At 38.2% G+C, this 24,033-nt stretch overlaps 1 protein-coding gene across 10 annotated transcripts in view; it reads right to left on the minus strand.

Moving 5' to 3' along the window:
- DLG2 (discs large MAGUK scaffold protein 2) overlaps nt 1–24,033 on the minus strand; it is a 1,008,740-nt gene that overhangs the window by 203,284 nt on the left and 781,423 nt on the right. For all 10 annotated transcript variants that reach the window (XM_090134092.1, XM_090134093.1, XM_090134091.1 and 7 more), the window contains 2 exons: nt 20,089–20,245; nt 2,200–2,302 (listed from right to left, as the gene is read on the minus strand). In XM_090134092.1, the coding sequence (XP_089990218.1) occupies nt 2,200–2,302; nt 20,089–20,245 (260 nt within the window). The remainder of the gene's footprint in view (nt 1–2,199; nt 2,303–20,088; nt 20,246–24,033) is intronic.

The following is a 24,033-nucleotide window of genomic DNA, read 5'->3' on the forward strand; positions in this document are numbered from 1 at the left end:
GTAAATTACATAGAAAGGAGAAATAAATTATGCCAGATCTTTGAAATAAAACAAATATTTATGCTGATATAAAATGCCTGCCTCTCTGTATGATCTGTAGAACAGTAAGTAATTTTCTGTGTAGGCTATTTAAACAGCACTGTAAAATGTTTCATGTTCCTTTGCTGCTAGGGATTAAGAGAGAGAAACTTTGCTGCTAGGGATTCTCTTAAGAGAGAGAAACTTCATCTCATGTCTTTATCTGCACAATTAGATTTAAATGCAGTACTTCAGCAGTCAGATACAAAATGCTGGACAGTTCCCAATTACTCTGTTTACCTGAAAAAAAAATCAATCATTTCCTACAAAAAGGCTGATTTGGGGCCCTGTTCTTCCAGTTCCGCTCTCTTCAGTGTATCTTCAGTGTTTTGGGTGAATCAAAAACTGGCTGTGGTTTGCTGACAGCTCACGTGGTTGGGACTGGTCTGCCCTCAACAGGGGTTTTGGGGAATGGAGTAGCTTTATAGGAAAAAAATGAATGAATATGTAATATAATACTTGGTGGATTTCGTCACTGTCATTTGAATTGCATGTTCACCAAAACTGAATTTGACATAGTGCACATCTGGTAGAATGTAGAGGAGCAGCACGTCAACTAGAAATTCATATATAATAGGAAAAATCTGTCAAGTAATGCATGCTTTGTGTATTAACAATGGCTTAGAACAACTCTGAAATGCCAGTGATTGCTACAAGCAGTCTGACACCATGGTGATAATTGCAGTTTAATATCACTAGACAGCAAACATGACTGCCACAGCTAATGGGAACGTGGCTGTATTCAGAACCCGTGTGGATAGCTATCTGTCATGGAATTGCTTTCAATGCTTTTTCTCTAAAATAGCTCTGATTATTGCTTATGCATTTATATACAGATACATTCTGTTTATTTAACTAAGGATAGATATTTGAGATTCCATTTGCTCTCTCTGCACATTTCTTAGTATGGCCTAATTTATTCTGCTTGGTGACTCAAATGCAGATAAGCCAGAAACAGACGCACTATACCAGATCTCCAGCACAATTGGAAGTTTGATAAATACCAGCTGTTTTTGTCTGCTATTATCAGACTCAGAGAAACAGAAGAAGGTATCATGTTGCATAAACTCTGGCAGCAGTAATTCACCTCCCCTTTGCCTCTAAAAAATCTGCCAAGCCGAACCTGCTATTAGAACTGTACTGCTTCACCTGAGACCTTAATGTTCCCTAGTCAGGGTGCAATTAGGCAGAATTAACCACTTGTGTTTGCAGGCTGTAATGGGACTTCTGAATTTAGCTAGAATTACCTACTGAAAACTGCTAAAGTGGTACCAGCATGTCTTCACAGACACCTGTACATGTAGAATTCAGCCAAGCAATGTTTCACAGTGACAGCTACTGTGGAGAAAAACTGTATTTTGCTCCTATCAGAAAGTAATAGTCTTTTCATGAAATCCTCCACAGTCTTGAATAGTTGAATCAGGAGAGAGCACAGCTCATGGACAAAGGTAGAGAGTTCTCTCACTTAACTCTGGACTCAAATTGGTCAAACCCATTGAAACTAGGTTAAACGCTAGAAAGCTAAATTTTTTACATCAAAATCTGGATGAGTTAAATCACATCTTCAATTCTCTTATATTTTGCTAAATTTCTTATTGATGCTCTTATTTAAAAAGCAGTCGTTTTCTCTCATAAATACTTATCATCTGGGACTAATTGTCCTGGAAGCAGAAGGACACAGTCATGTAGTAGAGAGAGTCTCTATGCAACTGGTAGGAACAGTTAATCTTTATTTAATTCCAACCTGGCTGTCTGAAGCAGACTCAAATCTTCCTGACATTTGTGCTCAAGCTTATCTTTTGCACTGTCTGTCTCCAGAAGGAAAATAGAAAAGAATGTAGAATAAGCAGTAACAAAAATAAACTGATAGCTAAGTGTTGAATACTTACTACATGCACACTTAAAGATCGTTCTTATAGTTGCATACAGTGTTTTTAAAAGCAAAGTATCTGAGAAAAAGAGTCACTTCTTATGGCTAGAATTGCCACTTGAATTTTCAGTCCAGATGATTTCTGATGATAGCTGGGAAAAGCACTATCTACAGCAGCCTCATCCTTTTTAGCAGGTGAATTCATGCACTTATCTTTTACCATATGTCTTTAAGTTTATTATTTTGCTTACCCTCTGGCTGGTATTGTGCTATGATTGTTACCGTCTGCCCTGCTCCCTTGAGTGCAGCTGCAGCCTGCTCGTGGGTAGCACCTCGAAGATCGATGCCATTCACCTACAGAAGGAATGCAAAAAACAGATCTGAGTAGTTTAACACTGACAGAAAGACTGAGGTTTTTATTTAAATGCCTGATGCTTGCTCAGATGCAAAAGTGAAGGTACAAACTCAGAAAGGCAGAGAGGACACTACCTGTGACTGTACATGAGGATCTGCACTAAAATGGCACACGTTGGTGTTCCTATTCCTATCATTCCTATCATTCCTATCATCTGATCACCTCTTTTGGGGGCTTTCTCCTCTACTGAGTTTATTTTTGGTGGCCTCCTAATGATTTTTTTATTATTATTTTATATATATATATATATATATAAATAAGATTTACAGTAAATTAGTGTTGGAGAATATTGTAGGCAAAGAAACTGCTCCTTCGGCCAGACCTCGAAAGCCCATTCTGTAGCTTCAGGGAAACCTGGAAATACATAAAGCAACTCTAACCAAAAAACACTGATCAGAGGACTAAGAGAACTAGAAATATAGCCCAATCTTGCATGGAGCTGTGAGCAGGTACAGCTTTGTTAACTCTTCCAATCTGACATCTGTAGATATTTTCATGGAGCCCCTCTTTATCCATAGAATCAATTGAATTGGAAGGGACCCTTAAAAGTCATCTATTCCAACACCCCTACAATGAGCAGGGACCTACAGCTCCATCAGGTGCTCAGAGTCCAGTCCAACTTCACACACTGAATATCTCCAGGGATGGGGCATCCACCACCTCTCAGGGAAACCTGTTCCAGTGCCTCACCACCCTCATTGTAAAAAATTTCTTCCTTACATCCAATTTATATTTCCCCTCTCTTATCTTGAAACCACTTCCCCTTGTTTTATCACCACAAACTCTGCTACACAGTCTGTCCCCTTCTTTCTTACAGCCTCCCTTTAGATATTGGAAGGCCACACTCAGATCTCCCTGGATCCTTCTCTTCTACAGGCTGAACAGCCCCAGCTCTCTCAGCCTGTCCTCGTAGGGGAGGATTATCTAATGTTCAAACTGTGCTGCATGAGCAGTGGAAGTTTAACGGAGTTCTCAAAGTAGGGAATCCATTCCAAAAATATGGCATAGCTTTAAAACTTTTTTGATTTGTAGATATGGAGTTAAATGCTTTGTCAGCAGCATCCCAAAGAAGAGACGGATTTGATGTATAAGATTATTAAATGCTCCAGTAATGTGAATCTTGCTTTCCAACAGGGCTGTTACTGTTTGGCTGTAGTGAAGTATTTGTGGTTATTTAATGCATTTGCTTTATTTATTTATTTATTTGACTTTCCTCCTCACTTTTTAAAGATTTTCACATCATAACGTTTCAGTGAAGAACAAGAAACATTTGGCACACAAATAACATCAGCAGGACAGAAATCCATTTCCAATTGCTCAAGAAAAGAAAGGAGAAAAAGGAAATGAACGGGGAAAAAGAGAGCAATGTCGTAGATTTTGTGGCAAAGAGACCACAGTGGCACAATGACAACCTTTTTTCTTATTTTTATCAAATACTGAAACAAAATGGCTAAGAATTTATTGAAAATATGAAGTTAATTTTATTTAGATTTTGACATTTTAATTCTTGCAAAAATAAATCTTATTACATAGAAGCTTACAAATTACAGCTGTTCATAACACTGTTGTGAATTCATTTATTTTGATCAACTATGTTTTCAAACTGGCCTGTTTTATCTTGCAGTCTTCCACTAAATCTTAGAGAACCTGATTTTTTTTGTTGTTGTTGTTGAACACAGATTTAGTTATTATTTACATGAAAAAAAGTATCACAGAACCACAGAATGGCCAGGGTTGGAAGGGACCTCAAAGATCATGAATCTCTGCCACATTCAGGACCACCAACATTTGATACTAGACCAGGCTGCCCAGGCCCCATCCAAATCTGGCCTTGAACACCTCCAGGGATGGGGCATCCACAACCTCTCTGGGCAGCTGTTCCAGCACCTCACCATTCTCTCTGCAAAGAACTTGTAGTAGTACTGAAAGTAGTCTTTACTGATATGTGAAAACTATTTCAAATATTAGTCTTAGACAACCTGATGTGTGATAGTAGTTATCTAAAACCAGCAGATTCCAAGAAGACTGCATTATGCTACAGAACTGATGACTAAATGCAGATATGTAATTGTCTGGCTGAACTTTCCTATTTCTGAAAACATTATTCTGTAAGACCTAAAGATTTGCTTATTAGAATCGTATAACAAATACAATCTTCTCTACTTTATTTTTTTTTTCTTGAGCATAATGAAGGAAAAAAAACAGTTGTTGTTTTTTTTTTTTCCTAAGCAATTAATCTTTTATTCCCCCAAATACTTTTTAAGTTTCTCAATTTGATGATCACTTAATGTTTCCCCCCATTATATTTGCAAAATAGATTTGTTCTCATTCCTTAAAAAAAAAAAAATGATAAAAATGATTTGAATTTAATTTGCTTATATTATTACAATGTCATTCAAAGCTATAGAATATGCAGAACTTTAGAGAAGCATGATCTATTGCAATCTTTTATGGTTATAAAAAATAAATATACACTAGCTTATCTTCAGATTCAGAAAGGAAACAAGTAAATGTGGAAAACAGCATACCAAGATAACGTAACCTATTCAAATCTTACCTTACTCATATCCTCGTGCATATTGTGTAATGACAATAATGGTGTGAAACAGGAAATGAATTCTAAGTTGCCTCACAGAAAAATAAATGAATTTTTGAGTTACTGTGCCTGTGAATTTCACAGTAGAGGGTATGAATGCCACTACCTTGCTGATAATACCTTCTTCATCCGTGCACCTATCTTACACCCTTTGGGGCAGCACAGAAAAGGCATGGGAGGCAGCACAGTACCAAAGGGAAGGATTTTCAGCAGACAGGAGAGAGGATGACTGGTAGAGAATGTGCAGAGATAATTCACTTTAAGGAACACTGGAGTAGCTGTTACAAGGTAATAGTACAGGCTGGAAGAGCACCATACCTAAATAAACATTGAAAGCAAATATCTGTGACAGAACATAATAATTTTGAGAATAGATATGTATGGATCTCCATGTTGCTACAATTAACCAACTGAAGGTAAGCTGTGACAGTTACTCAATATTCCAGATTTGCCAAATGTTAGTGTCTTTGGCTTACATATTTGAAAGCAGTATGCTTATAGATATAATCTGATAATGTCTACATTTCTGTCACCTGATATTATTTTTACCATTTATATCTAGAAAGTGTACAGGGAACTGAAAATCTTTACTTACAAGTCATATGCTTATGACCCTGAAAAGAAATGCCGACTATGACGCAAATGTAAGATTATAAATTCCACAGTTTCTCCAATAAAAGAGTCCTCATCTTCTGGTTTGAAAACAATGGCTGTGAAAATGCCTGGTGTAATCTTTCTAAAAAGGTTCAATACTTTCATCAGAGTGGTATATGTGAACCTCAAGTTTAGTGGATGGAAGACTAGAAATAGAGTCCTGCAAAAATATTGCTATAACATCAAAAGAGGAAATATTTGCATACATTCTAAAAGAACAAAGGAGAGCATCAGAGTTTCCAGCGCCGCAAAATCATTTATGTTGTAATGAACTATACTGATAATACCTAAAGACGAGCATAGTCTCAATTACATGTTAGTTCACAAGCTTTGTAGAGAACACAAACTTCCACAAATGAGACGCAATTTAAACTCTTGCTGTGGAAGCAAGAGTTTTCGTGCCCTACCTTTAGTTAGGGATGGTACTGTGACATTTAATGCTGGGCATAAGCACATCAGCACTACAGTTACTCATTTAGTCAGTGCTTTAGTCATAGGCTTTGGTGTCTCTAGTGGCCTGATGAGAATCTTGACTGTGTCATGCCATAAAGAAATCTCAGCCTGGAGCTGGTGTCTCTGAAAAAGATAATTTTGAAGCCAAGTTATCTTTAATAATAAGCTTGGCTTTTATCTCTGTGATTTTGTTGTTGTTGTGGTTTGTTTTTTTCCTTTTTCTCAATATCTGGAGTCCTTGAGAGACTACTGAGAAAGATGCAGTAAGATGAACTGAAGAAAAACATTAAGGAACATTCCTGAATTCCCGAGCTCCTGAGCTGGGGAGAAGGATATGATGTCACTGGTTAGTATTAGCAGCATTAGAAATCAGTTTGTTTAGGATTAAGCTTGAGGACTGTAAACTTGTGAAAACAAATTTCTGTTAAGCAAAACATGAAAACACTGTGGTGGTCTATAAAAATTTTATTAACAGAATATCATGCTTTAAAAATCATTAATGAATCATAATAACCTTTCTACAGATAAAAGAATGTATGAAAGGAAAAGAAAGTATATGCTTATTTCTTTTTCTCCTCTGCAAAATAATAGTCCTATCTACAGGTGATATAACATCTAGAATTCCAGCACCAAAAATAAAAATACAGGACAGAAATTCTACCAAAGTTAAGTTAAATAAACATTTATCACCTTTCTACAGAACAACAACAACAAAATCTTTTTTGTATTAATAGAATAAAAAAAATCTTTCTTGATTCATAGAATTGTTAAGGTTGGAAACAACCTCTAAGATCCTCATATTCACCTACCACCAGTACTGCCCACTAAACCATGTCCCTAAGTACTATATCTACCCTGTTCTTAAACATCTCCAAGGATGGTGATTCTACCACTTCCCTGGGCAACTTGTACCAAAAAAAAAAAAAAAAAAAAAAAAAAAAGCAAAAAACAACAAAAAAAACAGCCACTAAAATAGCAGTTGACTTCTTTCTACCTGAAGAAATGATCTACACATTATAATGACTAAACCTCTCTGAAATCAAGTGCACTTTCCTAGTAGGACATGGGCCAGGATGAATGCCTGGGGAGGACTTTCAGGTCTGAGTGGTTGAAATGAAAATAATGTGGAAAAGGAATGTCAGAGATAAAAGAACACATCAATTCTATTTCAGCAATTTTTTATCAAGATGATAAACAAACTAGATAAAAAAGACTGAAATAAATGACCTTACTACAGTGGATTGCTAAATAGAGATTTCCTTCTTGTAGATACACAACTGCAGAACAAAATCACAGAATCACAGAATTGCCAGGGTTGGAAGGGACCTCAAGGATCATGAATCTCCAACCCCCCTGCCACACGCAGGGCCACCAACCATCCCACCTAATGCTAGACCAGGCTGCCCAGGGCCCCATCCAATCTGGCCTTGAACACCTCCAGGGACGGGGCATCCACAACCTCCCTGGGCAGCCTGTTCCAGTACCTCACCACTCTCTCCGTAAAGAATTTCCCCCTGATGTCCAACCTAAAACTCCCTTCCCTCAGCTTAAAACCATTTCCCCTTGTCCTGCTGTCACTCACCCTTTCAAAGAGTTGATTCCCCTCCTGTTTGTAGGCTCCCTTTAGGTACTGAAAGGCTGCAATGAGGTCACCTTCTTTTCTCCAGGCTGAACAAGCCCAGCTCTTTCAGCCTGTCCTCATAGGGGAGGTGCTCCAGTCCCCTGATCATCTTTGTGGCCCTCCTCTGGACCCTCTCCAACAGCTCCCTGTCTTTCCTGTACTGGGGGCTCCAGACCTGGACGCAGTGTTCCAGATGGGGCCTCACAAGAGCAAAATAGAGAGGAACAATCACCTCCCTGTCCCTGCTGGCCACCCCTCTTCTGATGGAGCCCAGGATACCATTTGCCTTCCGAGCCGCAAGGGCACACTGCTGGCTCATATTAAGTTTTTCATCTATCAAGACCCCCAGGTCCTTCTCCACAGGGCTGCTCTCAAGGACCGCTCCTTCCAGTCTGTAGGGATGCTTGGGATTCCTCCGGCCCAAGTGCAAAACTCTGCACTTTGCCGTGTTGAACCTCATCAGGTTCACCCGGGCCCACCTTTCTAGCCTCTTGGTAACAGTAAGTTCGGTAACAGTAGTTACCGAATTGACAAGTAGGAGACTGTTTACGTACTGTATTGTTCACCAATGTCTGTGACAAGATCTCACTATGGAATAATAAATGTTGAAGTTCTAACTTTAAGGATTTTTAAGTCACCTACTCTGACTTTAATTCAGTGTTAGAGGAGTAGATACTAAATTTCTGTCTTGACATGTATTGTTTCCCAATATTTAAAAGCAAACATAATCAAGTTCCCAAACTTCTAGTTGAAAAAGAGCATAATCACTTAAGAGCATTAATTCTTCATGAAAGACACAATTAACTTACACATTTAAATCAAATTCTTACCCTCAGGCCAAAATGAAAAAGAGCTTTCAGATGGGTAAAACTAATATTCTATATTGCCTTTTCCTCTGAAACAGTGTCTTAATTGTAACAACTGTGTATAGTGATATATTTGCCTGACCTAATTTAATGGCAATTTTAAAAATCTCATTAAATTACTGCTTTCAAATAATTTAATGTTGTTTAGGTTAACAATAATCAGTAAATGAAACAAAATACCAGAAGAAGTTGCAAGTGTGAGTAGGAAATTTTAATACATATTAAAAGCTTATGGGCTATGGTGCTTTAAGAAGCATTATACAATAAGCAAAGCAGCAGTGCTGTTCTGAGCTTGACCGCATCCTGATGCCCTAGCCTAGAATGATTTTGACTGCACAATTTCCAAAGCCTAGCTCCAAAATGAATTTGACATAATGGAAATAAGAAGAGCCTCCAGCTTGTACTGATGTCTGTCTTTCCTGCATGCTGTAGCAAAAAAGTGGTTAGAAAGCTTACAAAAGAAGAGAAGTGCTGCAATGAAAGATTATGGTTTAAACTGATCTGAATAAAATTATGCGGCTATAGTTCATAGGAATTATACTAATTGTCCTAGCATTCATTGACTCAGTCTAAGGCAGTGCTGACTTCATTAAATTCTAAATCACAATCTAAATCAAAGATAAGATTAATATTTTGGATAGATTATACTCTTGTAAAATTGGAAGTTATATTCCATTAAAAATATCCGAATATCCCATTCTATATTAACACAAATTGGTTCAGTTCTAAACAGTGTTCTTTAAAGACTTGAAACAGTCTGGATGTCTTCTGCTACAATAACTAGAGTATGATTCTTATGTAGGTCATTCGAATACAATGAAGGCTAGTGAAATATCTATTTTGTTTATTTAAACCATCTTATTTCATGTTTGTGCAGTAATTAAATGAACACTTGGAATCTTCTGTTGAGTTGTAAAGAAAAAGGAAATCATACCCCTTCTCTGGTGAGGAAAACATAAAGGAGTTCTTTTCATTTCATTTCATTTTTCTTACTGTCAGTGATATTGCACAGTGCTCTTAGGGTAAAATGGCAAAGAAGGGCGCTTCCTTACCCTAGAACAATATAGAGATCCTTTTCAAGTTGTGATTGAACTTCTTGAAATCAGAACTTTTTGCTTTTGAAAAAGCAAAGAGAAGCTAACTGAATAAGGACAACTCTTACTGCCAGAATTTCCACTGATTCCATCAAGATACAAATAACCATAATCATTTGCCTTAAATTTGCACATGGACTTAAGTATTATCAAGCTCCTTAACAAGAAAGGAAATCTGAGCTGCATTCTCTAACTGGTTTGTCTTTGGAAACAGTGTACAGAGCACCACTCCTTAGGTGATGGAAACAAGATATTTTAGCAAGACAGTTAACACTAGAAAATGCGCTTAGTTATTATCTGTTCTGAACACAACTAGGGAAGTTTCTTCACAAGCAGGTGGCATAATCATTCTACGCAGTGGTTCACACCACTTCCACAACTTATATAGTCCAACAGAAAAGACAAGAGTTCTAAAAATCTCATGCATGTTGCCACAGTGACCAGGCACTTGAATGGGCTGCCTAGGGAGGTGGTGGAATCACCTTCTCTGCAGGTTTTCAAGAAACATTTAGATGTTGTACAGGGGGACATTGTTCAGTGAGGAAATATTGGTGGTAGGTGGACGGTTGGAGTGGATGATCTTGGAGGCCTTCTCCAACCTCGACCATTCTGATTCTATGAAAAAGCACCGTCCGTTGCTGAACAGCAATGCGTTTCAGCAAAGCGCGGCTCACACTGGCCGGCAGAGCAGGATGGTGCGCTCAGCACCGCGGACAGCTCCGGGCGCGCATAAATTGCTGACACAGCAGCTTTCTCACTTCCCCGCTTTCCTTCTTCCACATTTTCAGGCTCTTTCTTTTGCTTTTCTCTCACTTCTCTCATTTCTAACCTCTTCCATGCCTACTTTTTACTATTATTGTTATTATTATTTTATGGCATAGTTTGGAAATGCTAGTACAGTGGTTCTGTAATTCTGAACTCCAATGAAAGTATAATATTGTGTTCTCCTTCACTCTTTTTACGGGCCAGCACTTTCAGCGACCTTTTCAATTTTTCTTGTCTTGCTACCTTAGAATTATGAGTTTTGCCTCGAGTACGTTGGTCTTCATGCTCTGGTGAGCTGGGCGTTCTAGAGGCAAATTCTTCTCTGCCTGGAAAACAAGGAACACTGTGGGGATACAAGCCATATCATTTAGTATGCATTTTCCTGCCAGCTAAACCAGCTGAGAGTGGTATCAAAGCACTGCATCTTTGAAGCAGGAATAAATATTGTGGTACTGAAGTGGTATCTTGCACACACTGCCGTTTACAGTAGGCACCAACAAGCTTTATGACTCACCAGGCTGCCTGAATCATTCCAAATGGTACCCGTTAAGCCTATAGCCTGAGTCAAAGATTTACATTTTAACCCAAACTGTACGGACGTTTTCCTTACAGAAGAGCTGCTTTTGTGAATGATGCCAGATTGGCAAACTGTGAGACTGAAACAATTCCACTGAAAACAATTAGTGCAGTGATAGTTTAAAAGCCATATCTTCTCAGTTCCCTCAGAATTTCTTAAAACTTCTTTAAACTGAGTTTGAAATAAATGATAGCATGGGAAAATGACGCACAGGCTCATTGGATATAAATGGACAAAAATAAATCAATGGACATAAAACTTGTTTCAGTACACAGCTACCACCTAGTTCTATTACCAGCTGGGACTGATGTGATCACACAATTATGAGGTGATCAATAGCATTTTATCTCATTGATGATATGAAGACATACAGTCTTTTCATGTTCATACAACTTCTATTACGAATTAAAAATATCATATATGAATATCAAAATGGCTAAAAGCACAGGTTGCAATTTATTAACTATTTTTTAAAGAAATGAATATATAGTTTTATATAGAATATATATTTTTTTAATACACAAAACATTCTTTAGTCTTAATAAGTAAGAATATTAATTTAAATTAAAATCTGTGTCATTAGATTTTAAATTTAAACCTAATTGCTACTTATTTTACCTTCCATCCTCTCACTCAAATAGCCTTATATTTCTGTCACCAGCTAGTCCCATGGATCTCAATAGTGTCTCCCCACCAAAGGTCTGCCTTAATACATTCACTCTTCTCTGCAGCTACTACTGTCTTCCTACTCCAAACTGATAAAATATCAAATTGCTCCTCCTCTCTCCTACAGCTTTAACTTTACACATGACTGCTACTTTCATTCATTTTCCTGCCTCTTGGAATTAATCCTCTTACTGCCTAACTGCATTTTTAGCACTCGGATTTTCCTGCCTCCTGTTATCATCCTGGGTCATTTAGTAACTCCCCTAATGGTAGCAGGTATTGCAACTACCTTTGTTTCCACATAGTCCTAAAAGGAATGATTCCTTCCTGAATATGGATATAGCTAAACTGTCATTGGTTAATCTTATTTATAATGCTACAATGTTCTTGTTTCAGATCAAACTAAGGTATAAGCAGAACTAATTATTGCAATTCTCCTGAATTTCTGAAATGATGTAAAATTGTTCATTTTAACAAGTGTTTTATGACACAAAGATGATAACAACAATCACTCCACTTTAAACCTATATGCAAAAATTACTCAGGTACTGGCATAAAAGTATAAGTCAATATTAAAGGCTGCTTAGGCAATCTGTCTTGGTGAATTCTCTGATTTGACAGGCTTCCCGTATTTCCATGTCCACAGAATATGGTAATATGGCCTGTGAGATGTGAGACAGCCATTCTTTTGTGTCACAGCAAATCTGTACCAAATTGAAGCCAGTGACCACGAGGCAATGTATGAATGTTTGGTGGTAGCCTGTCCAACACGTACACTCAGCTCTAGAAGGAATGTTCAGTGTTAAGCTTATTTATTTTTTTTTAATTAAAAATACCTGAATTAAAACATTCATATTAATTTGTGATTCTGCAGATAATGGTTGTGTGACACAGATGTCTTGAGCAGAAGATGATCCATAGTTTCAAGTAAAGCATATTTTTTAAACTAATGGAAAGGAAGTAGCCTTTACTTTCTGTAGGTGTTTTTTTTTCCTTTTTGTGTCAGTATCCTGGTGACTTGCTTGTTGGGCAGCCTGGTCCAGTATTCTGGACAGCCTGGTCTAGTATTAAATGTGGAGGTTGGTGGCCCTGCATGTGGCAGGGGGGTTGGAGATTCGTGATCCTTGAAGTCCCTTCCAACCCTGGCCATTCTGTGATTCTGTGATTCAGAAAAAGGGCATCTCTTCATCTCTCTCTCTCTCTTCTGTTCTTTCTGTTCTTCTTTTTTTTTTTTTTTCCCCAGTAAGAGCTCCAGTGAATTACTGCAGATAACCATCAAATATTCTACTTAATGGATGTCCAATTTCTATTATTATGCATTGCATGTCATGTGGTGATTTTTTAAATCACTCAAGAACCCAAAACATTCTGGGCAATAGAGCAGAATGATGCCTGAAGTCTAGTCTGTTTAAGCACAAGACAGATGTCCAGCCTGGGGCAAATCTCTGAATGAATAATGCTCAGGGATGTAGCTATTTCATCCAGCAGTAGCAGTTTTGGCTTTCAAATTTCTTGTTTTAGTTTCCCTTCATTGTGAGGCTTACAGCAAGGGTACACCAAAGGCTGTAATTCTCACCCTAAATCCTCAGTACATCAAATGTGACATAATTCTGTTTGACAGCTTTAAAACAAACTCTTCTAGTAATGTTTGAACTGAATGTGAACTCCTCCTTAAATTATTAGGAGCTGAATAGCAAGCAGTCTGGCATCAGATCATTTCTACTCATTGAGACAATTACAAAATGAATGTTTTAGAGGCAACTGATGATTTAATCATTACAAAAATACACAGGCTCTTGTCTAGGCCAATTTACTAACTTTACATGACACAACTGACGGCTTTGATAGCTAACTAATTGGCAAAAAGAGACATATCTTATTCACAAGAATTGTTAGTATATTGTTAGGTTTGATCATATGGCTTGGCAATATCAAAGAGTTATGAAAGCAAACAGTAACTGCATGAAGGCAATTGCAGTACAAGCTGAATATCACGGAAAGGTAAAGGGAGTGAGTGAGAAGGAGAAGTAAAGGAAAGGAGAAATCCAGAAGACAGATCCCTAGATTAATAAAATACAAAAGTGATCTCTACAGTCACCTAATGCACATAGTATTCTAGCATACACAGGTGGTAAATTTTTCCCTAGAAACTCCATTAAACCTGTGTTTTAGAAAGTAATCCATTTCATTTTGAACTCCCAAAATGATGAATCTAAGAGCTTCTATGGCAATATAACCCACTTACCCTGACTACAAAACAAATGCATCTTGTTTTGAGGCTGAATACGCCCAAGTTCAAATTCCAGCCATCCGATCATATTTGTTTATCAACAGCACTGACAAAAAGTTTGCTACCAGCTCTATTCTCCAAGGGTAAGTATGTGCAGATGATGTTGTTTACATAGACACAGTGCAAAATAAAAGTGAATTTTTACAGTCAAGGAGAATGCTGGTTTTACTGACATGGAATATGAAGTCCAAAACTTCACAGAAAAAAATGTGGTTTTTTTTGTTTTTTTTTGTTTTTTTTTTTTTTCCTGGATAGGCCATTTATTTAAATATATAAAATACAGGACCTTCAAAAGCACAAATTTGCATTTACACCCAACTTCCATTCTTTAGGTGTCCAGTTACCTTCTGCACCTTCTGAGGGCAGTGAGGCGCTTGCACTGCTGCCCAGAAGTTGCGGGTGCCCCATCCCTGGAGGTGCTCAAGGCCAAGTTGGATGGGTTCTGGGCAGCCTGAGCTGATAAGAGGCAACCATCCCATGGCAGGAGGTTGGAACTGGATGGGCTTTAAGGTCCCTTTCACTCTTAGTCAATTTATGATTCTATGAAATCTCCTCTTATTGTACAGGAATGTTGTACAGGTAGTTCAGTTTTGCCATGTGAAATGTTTTTAATTCATCAGGATGAAAGCAAATACTGGATATATATCTGAAGATAAAGCATGCATTGCACAGTTCCTTCATTTAGAAGGCTAGAGTGCTGTGCACCCAGATGACTATATAAACATAAATAGGTGGAGGACTATTAGGGATCTACTGCCACTGCTAACTCATTTTTGGATCTTCTCAAAACATTTTATCTATCATCCACAACAGCACAGGGAAGTAAGCATCCTAAGGATGAGGTCATTGCCTTTTGCAAGTAAGTCATATAACAAAATGCACTCTTTTCCCAACTAGTTTTACTGCTTTTATCAAAAACCTGTTTTAAATTAGAAAACTGAAAGCTTCTCTGCACCAAAGTAAGGGAAGTCAATCTGAAGGTCAATTCCAACTGCAGCAAAATGAAGCATAAATATTGTTATAAATAGGCATGGAGTGCTTACACTCTACCCTGCTTGATATGCACATATTTTGGAGTAGAAATTGCTGAGCATTATTTTTTTCAATTGCATATTTTGTTGTTTCTACAGATGTGAGTGAGCAAGTGGGTAGGAGTTGTGTGGGAGCAACGAAGTAGAAAGAGAAGCGTCTGAACTGCTCATAGGGGAAACAAACATCTCACAGAAAATGAAAGCAGGACAATGCACAGACACAAGATAGAAGTGGATCAGTATAAGAGATCACCTTCTCTCTACAAGGGAGAACCGTGTATAAAAGACCAGAGGCAGTAAAGAAGCGAGATACTGAAATATCAGTCTTGCCAAATAACCATACATAATATCATCAGCTAGATGGTAAGGTGACAGAAAACCTATGGAATATCTCTGATAGCCCTTTTCCCAGTATGTAGCTATCTCAGAAAATTGCAGGGGATAACAGATATCATCCTTCCCCATATATGAATACTTCATGACAAATGCTATGCTGTATCAAGGGGAAAATCATATGGAATTTGCTTGATTTCATTTCCCTGGTTCAGGTGAGGCAGTAGTGAAAATGGTTGGCATTAGGAGCATACTGCCTGCATTTTCACTGTGAAGCTGGTTCTTTTTCTGCTTTTTTTTCCCCTCTTCTTATTAAGAGATTGTTCTACAAGAAACACATTTTATTTCCTCCAGGTAGCTAGCAGGATGTATTGCTCCTTTGCAGGCAGTACCTTTTATTCTGTTGCCTGTTTTCAGGATACTGGCCACACTTAATCCTGCTGCTGTCAATGACAGGGTACTAAAGCATATCTAGAAGAGAATGAAATACAACTAATACTTTTTTATGACCCATGATTTTATACTACTTTTCTCTGAAATGGATCGAACACAACATAAGGTGAAAAAACAAACATACTTTGCAAGGGCAAACACACATGAAATGTGAGATTCTGGTTAAGACAGTTAAATACAGTACATATGTGGTAAGTGTTTAAACTTGAAGTCAGTGGATACCTAAATAACACAGACAATAAGGCCTCAAAAGTAGTTCAACTTGCTCTAGATACTTCTTAGCTGGCCATCTGAATCGATCTCTTGCCCTTAATGATTTTAATGGAAAGTGGACATCCAGAAAGAATGCAGACTCCTAAATGCAGGGATCTTAATCTGAGACCTAGTCTTGTCCAGTGGCACAAAATTCAGACGTCTCAAAAGTTAAGATTCAAGTGCTAATACTTGGTATTACCACTCTACAGCTCCTACTTCACCTCATCTTTTTCCTTTATAACATTTTTAACTTCATACAATCTGGTAGGAAATCATTAAACAGAAATACAATGCCAGAATAGCAATTCATAGAGCAACGTGCTATGATTTATTCTGTGTAAATTGTGCATCAAGCCTCAAAATTCTGCTGCTAAACTTGTGTATGTAAACTATGTATTCACTGCATACCTCTTTTTTGAGATTTATACTGCTTTCTATCAGCCAGGCTACAAGTTCAATGTGTGGCCATTTGCTGTGGTTCTTGGAAACTGTTTGTGCTCATGCAGATGACTTTCAGTAAACAGCACTGGTTTCCCATTGCTATTTTAATATGTAACATATCCTTTAGCATTGGAGGTAGAATTTCAAATAGCAAGAATGGTATCAAGGAGAATTCCATGTTATTTACAGTAGAGACCATATTTTCCTAACAGATGGAGAACTTGGGGTTAGTTCAGAGTTCAAGCAGCCCTTAAATCTAGTCTTGGTCCAGACTCCTTGCCTGACTTCAAACAAATCAACATAATGGTGGCTCATTTCCACTCCCAGAAAATGGAGTTAATAGTTCCACTATTATTTAGAGAAGTTTTCTAGGGGTTATACACATCTGATTGAAAAGTTAATGTGTGTACACAGCACCCTAGCAAAGCCTCGATGTCAGTGAGCATCCAAAATCTTATTCAGTACTGTTTACCATATACCAAATAGCAGGGCAACATCAGAGAGAGGAACACTGTGTTGTACTGATGAACATACACTGCTGATGTGTGCATTACTATGGTTTAAAGACATTCAGAAGTGAAAAGGATAATGTTTGATTTGGAGATAACTCACAAGAGTATAATGAATTATAGCAGGAAGGAACAGCATTAAAAAGTCTCTTTTTATGTGAAAAAAATCACTTTTCATAAATGTAACAATATAAATCAATTTTTGAAATGTTTTTGCCATTTGAAAGAGCATTTTCTATTATTCTTCCATGTGCCTTCAAGGTTTATATATGATTCAATTTTTCTCCCTGCAAGTAAGCATTTGGATTATTCTTTCTGAGTAAAGTTAAACATTTCCTGTCAATTGACTGAAAACATAAAAATCTATCACTGCTTTTCTAAGGTTTTAGCGTTTCGAGTAGATCTCCACCATTACTTATCCAGTGATGCCACCTGGTGGCACTGGGAAAAATGTGCAATTTGAGAAATATAAACCATTTTCTACGTTTCCAGGGGGTCAAAACCTCAGCATAATCTTTCATAGTGCTCATCTTGTGCCACCTCTTGGGAGGTGTTGCACAATGTCACATAACAGTGAGAAGGTAGAAAGAGAGGCAGAAAGGTCGTGGATATTGTCTGGGCCTTGCAGCCTGACTATGGGGCTTATGTATGCACCCAGAGGGTCACCCAAAGACAGTGCATATTTGCTGCTTTGTGGGGTCTAACTAACGGATTTGCATTCTATTCAAGGTATATTAATAGGCACCTTCCCAAAGGTGAGTAGAGGAGTAGAGACATTTCTCAACCAGTCAGCATTTTGCCATACTAACAGCACGGGAATGAATTAGGAAGATGCTGTGATTCTCTTCTTCTACACTGGATGCTTTGAAAACTAAAGCACCTTGCCCAAGGCCACAAATAATGACACAAACAGAATCAGGAATTAAATCTAGGTCTCCAAAGTTTAAATCATTTATTCTGCTTCCTGTCTGAGAGAAATTTAACCAACCCAGTGTTAATTCGAAATATTAGCTTGGCAAGTACTATTGGTCTGTAGTAAATCAGATTTGTCTTGTGTTGAGAAACAAATGCATAAACTACTTCAGCAGGGAAGTAAGTGTTTCTGAAGGATAAGACAAGCAAGAATAAACAGAGAGAATCAAACCAATTCTGTGCATCCATTATAAAATTAGGGGATCTGGCACCCTTTACCAGACAGTGGTCTAAGATTAATCACTCTTAGATTGGCCTGTGCATGAAATTTGTTTTGTTTGAGATGGAAGAAATGGATTCATAATAGTTATTTGTGACTAAATAAGTCAGCAGTGCCTGACTTGGTGATTGCCTGGGGATATGCATGCACTCTAATTTAGTAATAATTTCCATCCCTCTCTGTTCAATGAACAAATAAACTACTCTTGCATGACAAGTAAATGCTGTGGCAACACTGGTAGGTTTAATTAGAACTTAGGGAAAACATTGCTGCAAAACAGACCAAAATTGGAATTAAAAATTCAACTTAGGCAGTATCCCACAGTGCTAAATATATGCCTGCAGAAAAATAAAATAAAATGGTTTTCTAAATTTTATACGAGCTGCTGGATTTCTGAATGTACTGTGAAAGGCTCTGATCTCATAGTACTTTTTATTCAGCTTTCTTGTGCTGCACCTAGCTAAAGAAAAAATAAATTATATGATTGTCCTGAAGAAATTTCCTTTTCTGTTCCTTGGGTTCCTTGTGTATGTGCTTGTCAGCACAGGCATTTGTCTTCCTTAGCTCTCCATAATGGCAATTTTATAAGACAATCTTAGTTTTCTTGCAGTTATGAATCTTCTACTTTAGGATCTCTTTATGTACAACTTCTACTTCAAGGAAAAAGTCTAGATAAAATATATAATTTTGATCCTCATAATTTTATATCACTGTATCCCTTTGTTGTTAACTGATCAGATTTTCTGTATATTGAGAAGTGGTACCAGACACTTTTTCACACTAGAACTGTAAGTAGAAGTTAAATTTCACTATTCACACAAGACATGCCCAAGGGATGTAGGAAAGTCTGTTGCAATTGCTTCATGAATTGACCAGGAAACTGACACGTAGTTATGTCACAACCCATCCAGCCTACAGCCATCTTTTTTCCCTGCCACTAACCCAAGTGCAACTAAGGATGCAAGATGCACTGGGACAGAAAGTACAACAATGGGAATGAGTGTGACACTGCAGCCTGGTGGATCAGTCTCTCCTCTGGGATGAATAATTCCTGGGTTTCAGTTCTTCTCCTTAAGGCTATTCATGTACTTCAAATGAAACTGCTCCAATTTTATCAATTTAGTATAGATTTTTTTTTTTTTTCTTTTTCCCTTTGTGTAAGGCAATATAATGTGAACGGATGCTTTACTTAAATGTATTCTCAAGGATTCTATTGCTATTCTAAGTCCTTTATGTTCAGTTGTTTCACTCAGATGTTCAGTTACTTGACAAAGTCTGATACATAAATGCTCTGTTTCCGAACTGCATGAAATTAACAAATACTTGAAGAAAAAAATTTAAAGTATGCTCTTGGGACTAAATATGCAAAATACAACCTAAGGCTACAAAGCCTTTTATCCTATAAAATCTGAAAATAAATTTCTGAGCAATCATCAAATTCGTAAGAGGCAGAGAGATAATTATCACCTAATTAATCTCCTAGTACTGGTAGTTGCTAAGTAGTTTAGTGCACACTAGATGGCACTCCCTGTTTGGGTGATTTCATGCAACTACTTCTGATCAAAGAAATGGTAAAATTAGGAAATATTTCTGACTCAGCAGTGCAACATGGAACTGGATAATGGGTTAAACCAGGTGAGTGAGGTCTGCACTGCATTTAAGTCCTCAATAAGGTGTTGTCATAGTACAAAAAATAGTAAGAAGAGAAAAGTCTCGTTATGAACAGCTAACATCATGAAAAACAAATGATGGGAAAAAAAAAATAGAGCAAATAAGCAGAATATTCACTGATGAACTGTTTTCAACTTGGATATCAGACACTGGAAACCATAAAGGCTTCATGAGGCTTTCTTTGTTATTTCTTTCTTGCAGCAAAGACAAAAAATAAGATTAGGCAATCAGTCAATAAAGCCCAAAACAAATACTTACAGACAAAATCTGATCTCCTCTCTGCAGTTCTCCACTGAGATCAGCAGGCCCGCCTGCTAAGATGAAAGACACGAAAATGCCTTCCCCATCTTCTCCTCCCACAATGTTAAAGCCAAGTCCAGTGGACCCCTTGTGGAGGATGATTTTTCGAGGCTCTCTGTAGAGAAACAAAGTGGTAATGTTTATCCATTCAAAGATATTCAAAGACATACTGCATTTTGCTAAAGAAACAATGGCCTGCTAATGCCTAAAGAAATCTTTTATTAAATTTGATAAATCTGTTAATTGGAGAATGACAACTAAGAAGCAATCTTTTTTTTTTCTCCTCACGGTTGAATCCAAACTTCTTTATTAATTCCATCCGACTGAAGTCATCCTCATTAAGTTAAATGAGGGATTCGTTAAAGCCAAAACACTGAAGATATTTTATAGCCTAATTTCTAGCAATGCTACATATCAATCAAACTTTACAGGGTACCTTTTTTTCTTTGAAGTTCTAAATGAATAAAGAAAAATATCAAACATCTAAACAAAGCAGTAAAGTTGCTTTAAACTTGGCAGATTTGGAGCAAATGAAATTAGCAACAGAAGTGAATCTCACAAAAAACTCGGGTGTGATATTACCAGGAACTTGCAATTGTAAAATTACACAGAAGTTTTATCACTGAACCAGACAGAAGGATATCTGCTTTTCTGCTACTGGTTCAAAAAACTGTTGATTATAATGGAAATCTGTAAATAATAGCAAGATCTTATTCAACACTTTACATTTGTAAACTGATACTATGATCAAAAAGATGTTAATATAATAATATGCATTTTGCTGTCAGTAAATTTCAGTTCCAGAGGAAGGAGAGAACTTTCCTAAGCATTCAGTGTAGTGCACTCGTGAAAAAGTGCCCCATGTATCCCAGCTCCCACTCTCCATGTAGCATAACAGGGAGATCAGGCCCTGTAGCTGGGGCTCAGGTAAGGGATATTGCCAGAAAAATACCTAGCCTTGTATGGCTATCAGACCACAACCCCTTACTGCTTTTCCATATACGGAAAGATAAAGCAGCTTTGGGTAAAGACATGGAAACAAATAAAAGGATTTTATCTTTAAATACCTGATTTTGTGGCTGGTGCCATCACCACAACTTTGGTTTTTTTGACAACCAAATGACCTACATGGCATCTAGTTTGTAGGCACCAGATGGGTTTTGCCTTTCTCAAAGGGGGAGAAGGGTCCTTGGGGAAAAGCTAGTAGGGTTCATTAGGAGGGCTTTAAACAAAGTGTGAAGGAGGAGGGGGATAGTGAGCCTTCCCATGATAAGGTGTCGGATGGCATCAGAAGATTAGGGTGCTAGCAGAAGCCCTGAAGGACCTGCTGCTTTGAGAGGTGCTGGCAACACTGCAGCACATATGAAATCCTATGATGATGAGACAGTGACTGTGGGGGCAATAGGAAAAGGTAATAGGGAAAATCAACTTAAAAGGAGTTAAGGAGCTAACATTCAAGGGGTTAACAAAAACAGCTTCCCTGCTGAAGTGCCTCTGCATGAATGCATGCAGCTTGGGAAACAAATAGGAGGAGCTGGAAGCTACTGTGCTACTAGAAAACCACAGTATGGTTACTTTCCCTGAAACCTGGAGTATAGCTAGTGATGGTGACAAGCTATTCAGAAGGGACAGGTGAGGAAGGAGAGGAGGGAATGTTGCTATCTACATCAGGAAAGGAATAGAATGTGAAGAGCTGTCCCTAAAGAATAGTCATGAGTAAGCCAAAAGCCTATGGGTGACAGTTAGAGATTGAGGCAGCAAAGGGAGCCTTGTGGCTGGTGCCTACTGCAGGCTATCCTGATCAAGCAAAGCCTGTTGATGAGGCCTTCTACCTCCAGCTACAGGAGGTACCATGATCACAAGTTCTTGTCCTGCTGGGGGACTTCAACCACCCAGACATCTGCTGGAAAAGTAGCACGGTGAGCTGTAGGCAAAGAGGCTCCTGGAATGCACTGAGGATGACTTCCTGAGTCAAGTAATAGATGGCTCCACCAGGCGAGATGCAACACTGGTACCCTACAACATCCTTCGCTCCAAATTGGAAAGATATGGATTTGATGAGTGGACTGTTCAATGGACAAAGAGTTGGCTGCAGGATCGAGTCTAGAGTGTGGTGGTCAATGCCTGAATGGAGACCAGTGATGAGTGCTGCCCCCCAGGGATCAGTGCTGAGACCTTTAATATCTTCACCAATGACAATGACAGTGGGGTCGAGTGCACCCTCAGCACATTTGCTGATGATACCAAACTGTGGTGTACAGTCAACACACCAGACAGATGGGATGCCATCCAGGGAGGCCTAAACAGGCTTTAGCAGTGGGCCCAGGTGAATCTCATGAGAGTCAACAAATCCAAATGCAAGATCTGCACCTGGGTTGAGGCAGCCCTTACTACCAATACAAGCTGGGGGATGAAAGGACTGAGTATAGCCCTGCAGAGAAAGACCTGAGGGTACTGGTGGATGGGGAGCTGAACACGAGCCAGCACTGTGCCCTCACAGCCCAGAAAGCCAACTGTACCCTGGGCTGCATCAAAAGCAGCACGGCCAGCAGGGCCAGGGTGTGATCCTGCCCCTCTGCTCTGTGCTGTGACACCTCATCTGGAGTAATGAATCCAGATGTGGAGTCCTCAGTGCAGGAGAGATATAGACCTGCTGGACTGCATCTAAAAGAAAGCCACAAAAATGATCCAAGGGTTGGAAGACCTCTCCTACGAAGGCAGGTGGAGAGAGCTGAGCCTGTTCAGCCTGGAGAAGAGATGGCTTCTAGGCGACTTGATATTTAAAGGGGAGCTACAGAAAAGAAGGGGATAGACTCTTTAGCAGAATTTGTGGTGACAAAATAAGGACAAATGGCTTCAAGCTTAAAGAGGACAGATTTAGGTTGAATAAGAAGAAAAAGTATTTTACAGTGAGGGTGGTGAGGCACTGGAACAGGTTGCCCAGAGATGTGGTGCATGCTCTGTCCCTGGAGACTTTCAAGGTGAGGCTGGATCAGGACCTGGGCAACCTGATCTAGCTGTGCACATCCTTGTTCATTGCTGTGGAGTTGGACTAGATGACCTTTAATGATCCCTTTCAACTCTAAGGATTCGATGATTCTATGATTCTGTGACTCAGATTTGTCTCTCTCTTGGACACTGAAGCACACAACTATATATATATGTATATAGACACAATGTTTATTCATACTTACCCCATTTTTAATCCCTCTAACAATTTACTCCTCAGAAAAAAAGTATAGAAATTATATGTGTGAATCTTAGCTCAGTCCTGCAAACACTCATATGCATTTCCATCTTTGATTCCTCACAGAGAAAAAGAATATTCTAATTTTTACTTATTAAAAATAAAATGTAGCAGCAAAGTGACAATTACGAACACTCACACATACAACACCAGAAGAGCCATGCTCTGGAATGCTTTCTGTAAATTATCCAATACTTCCTGTGTACCATATAATGTTTTGATAGAATACCAATTGCTTTTTCATTTCTGTTTTGTTGAAAAATAAAAGAAAAAAGGAAAAAAGGAAGGAGAGAGAGTAGTGATGCACTGAGGAGTGCCTGATGTTAGTTAAGTTGTACAGCTTTTATATACATATGGCAACTTTATCTTTACAAGATAATTCCAAAAACAGAAGGGTTTCTTCAGTTTTGTCTAATGCTAATGCTCAAACAGTATCTCCATTTTGATTATGATCTTTGAATAATATCTCAACTTCCTGATCTCTAGGCTTAATATTTTTGAAAGAAAAAAACAAAAGCAAATTTTTGATAATATTTTTAAAAGGAAATTGCAAGTGTTCTTCCAAATTCATACGGGCCTTCATTTTATGTCTTCTTAACATTATGCAGTGAGAAAACAAGTATAAAAAGATACAGGTGTGAGAAAATGACGTACTG

This window comes from Phasianus colchicus, chromosome 1, assembly GCF_987193195.1.
Source record: "Phasianus colchicus chromosome 1, bPhaCol1.hap1.1, whole genome shotgun sequence".
NCBI classification, from domain to species: domain Eukaryota; kingdom Metazoa; phylum Chordata; class Aves; order Galliformes; family Phasianidae; genus Phasianus; species Phasianus colchicus.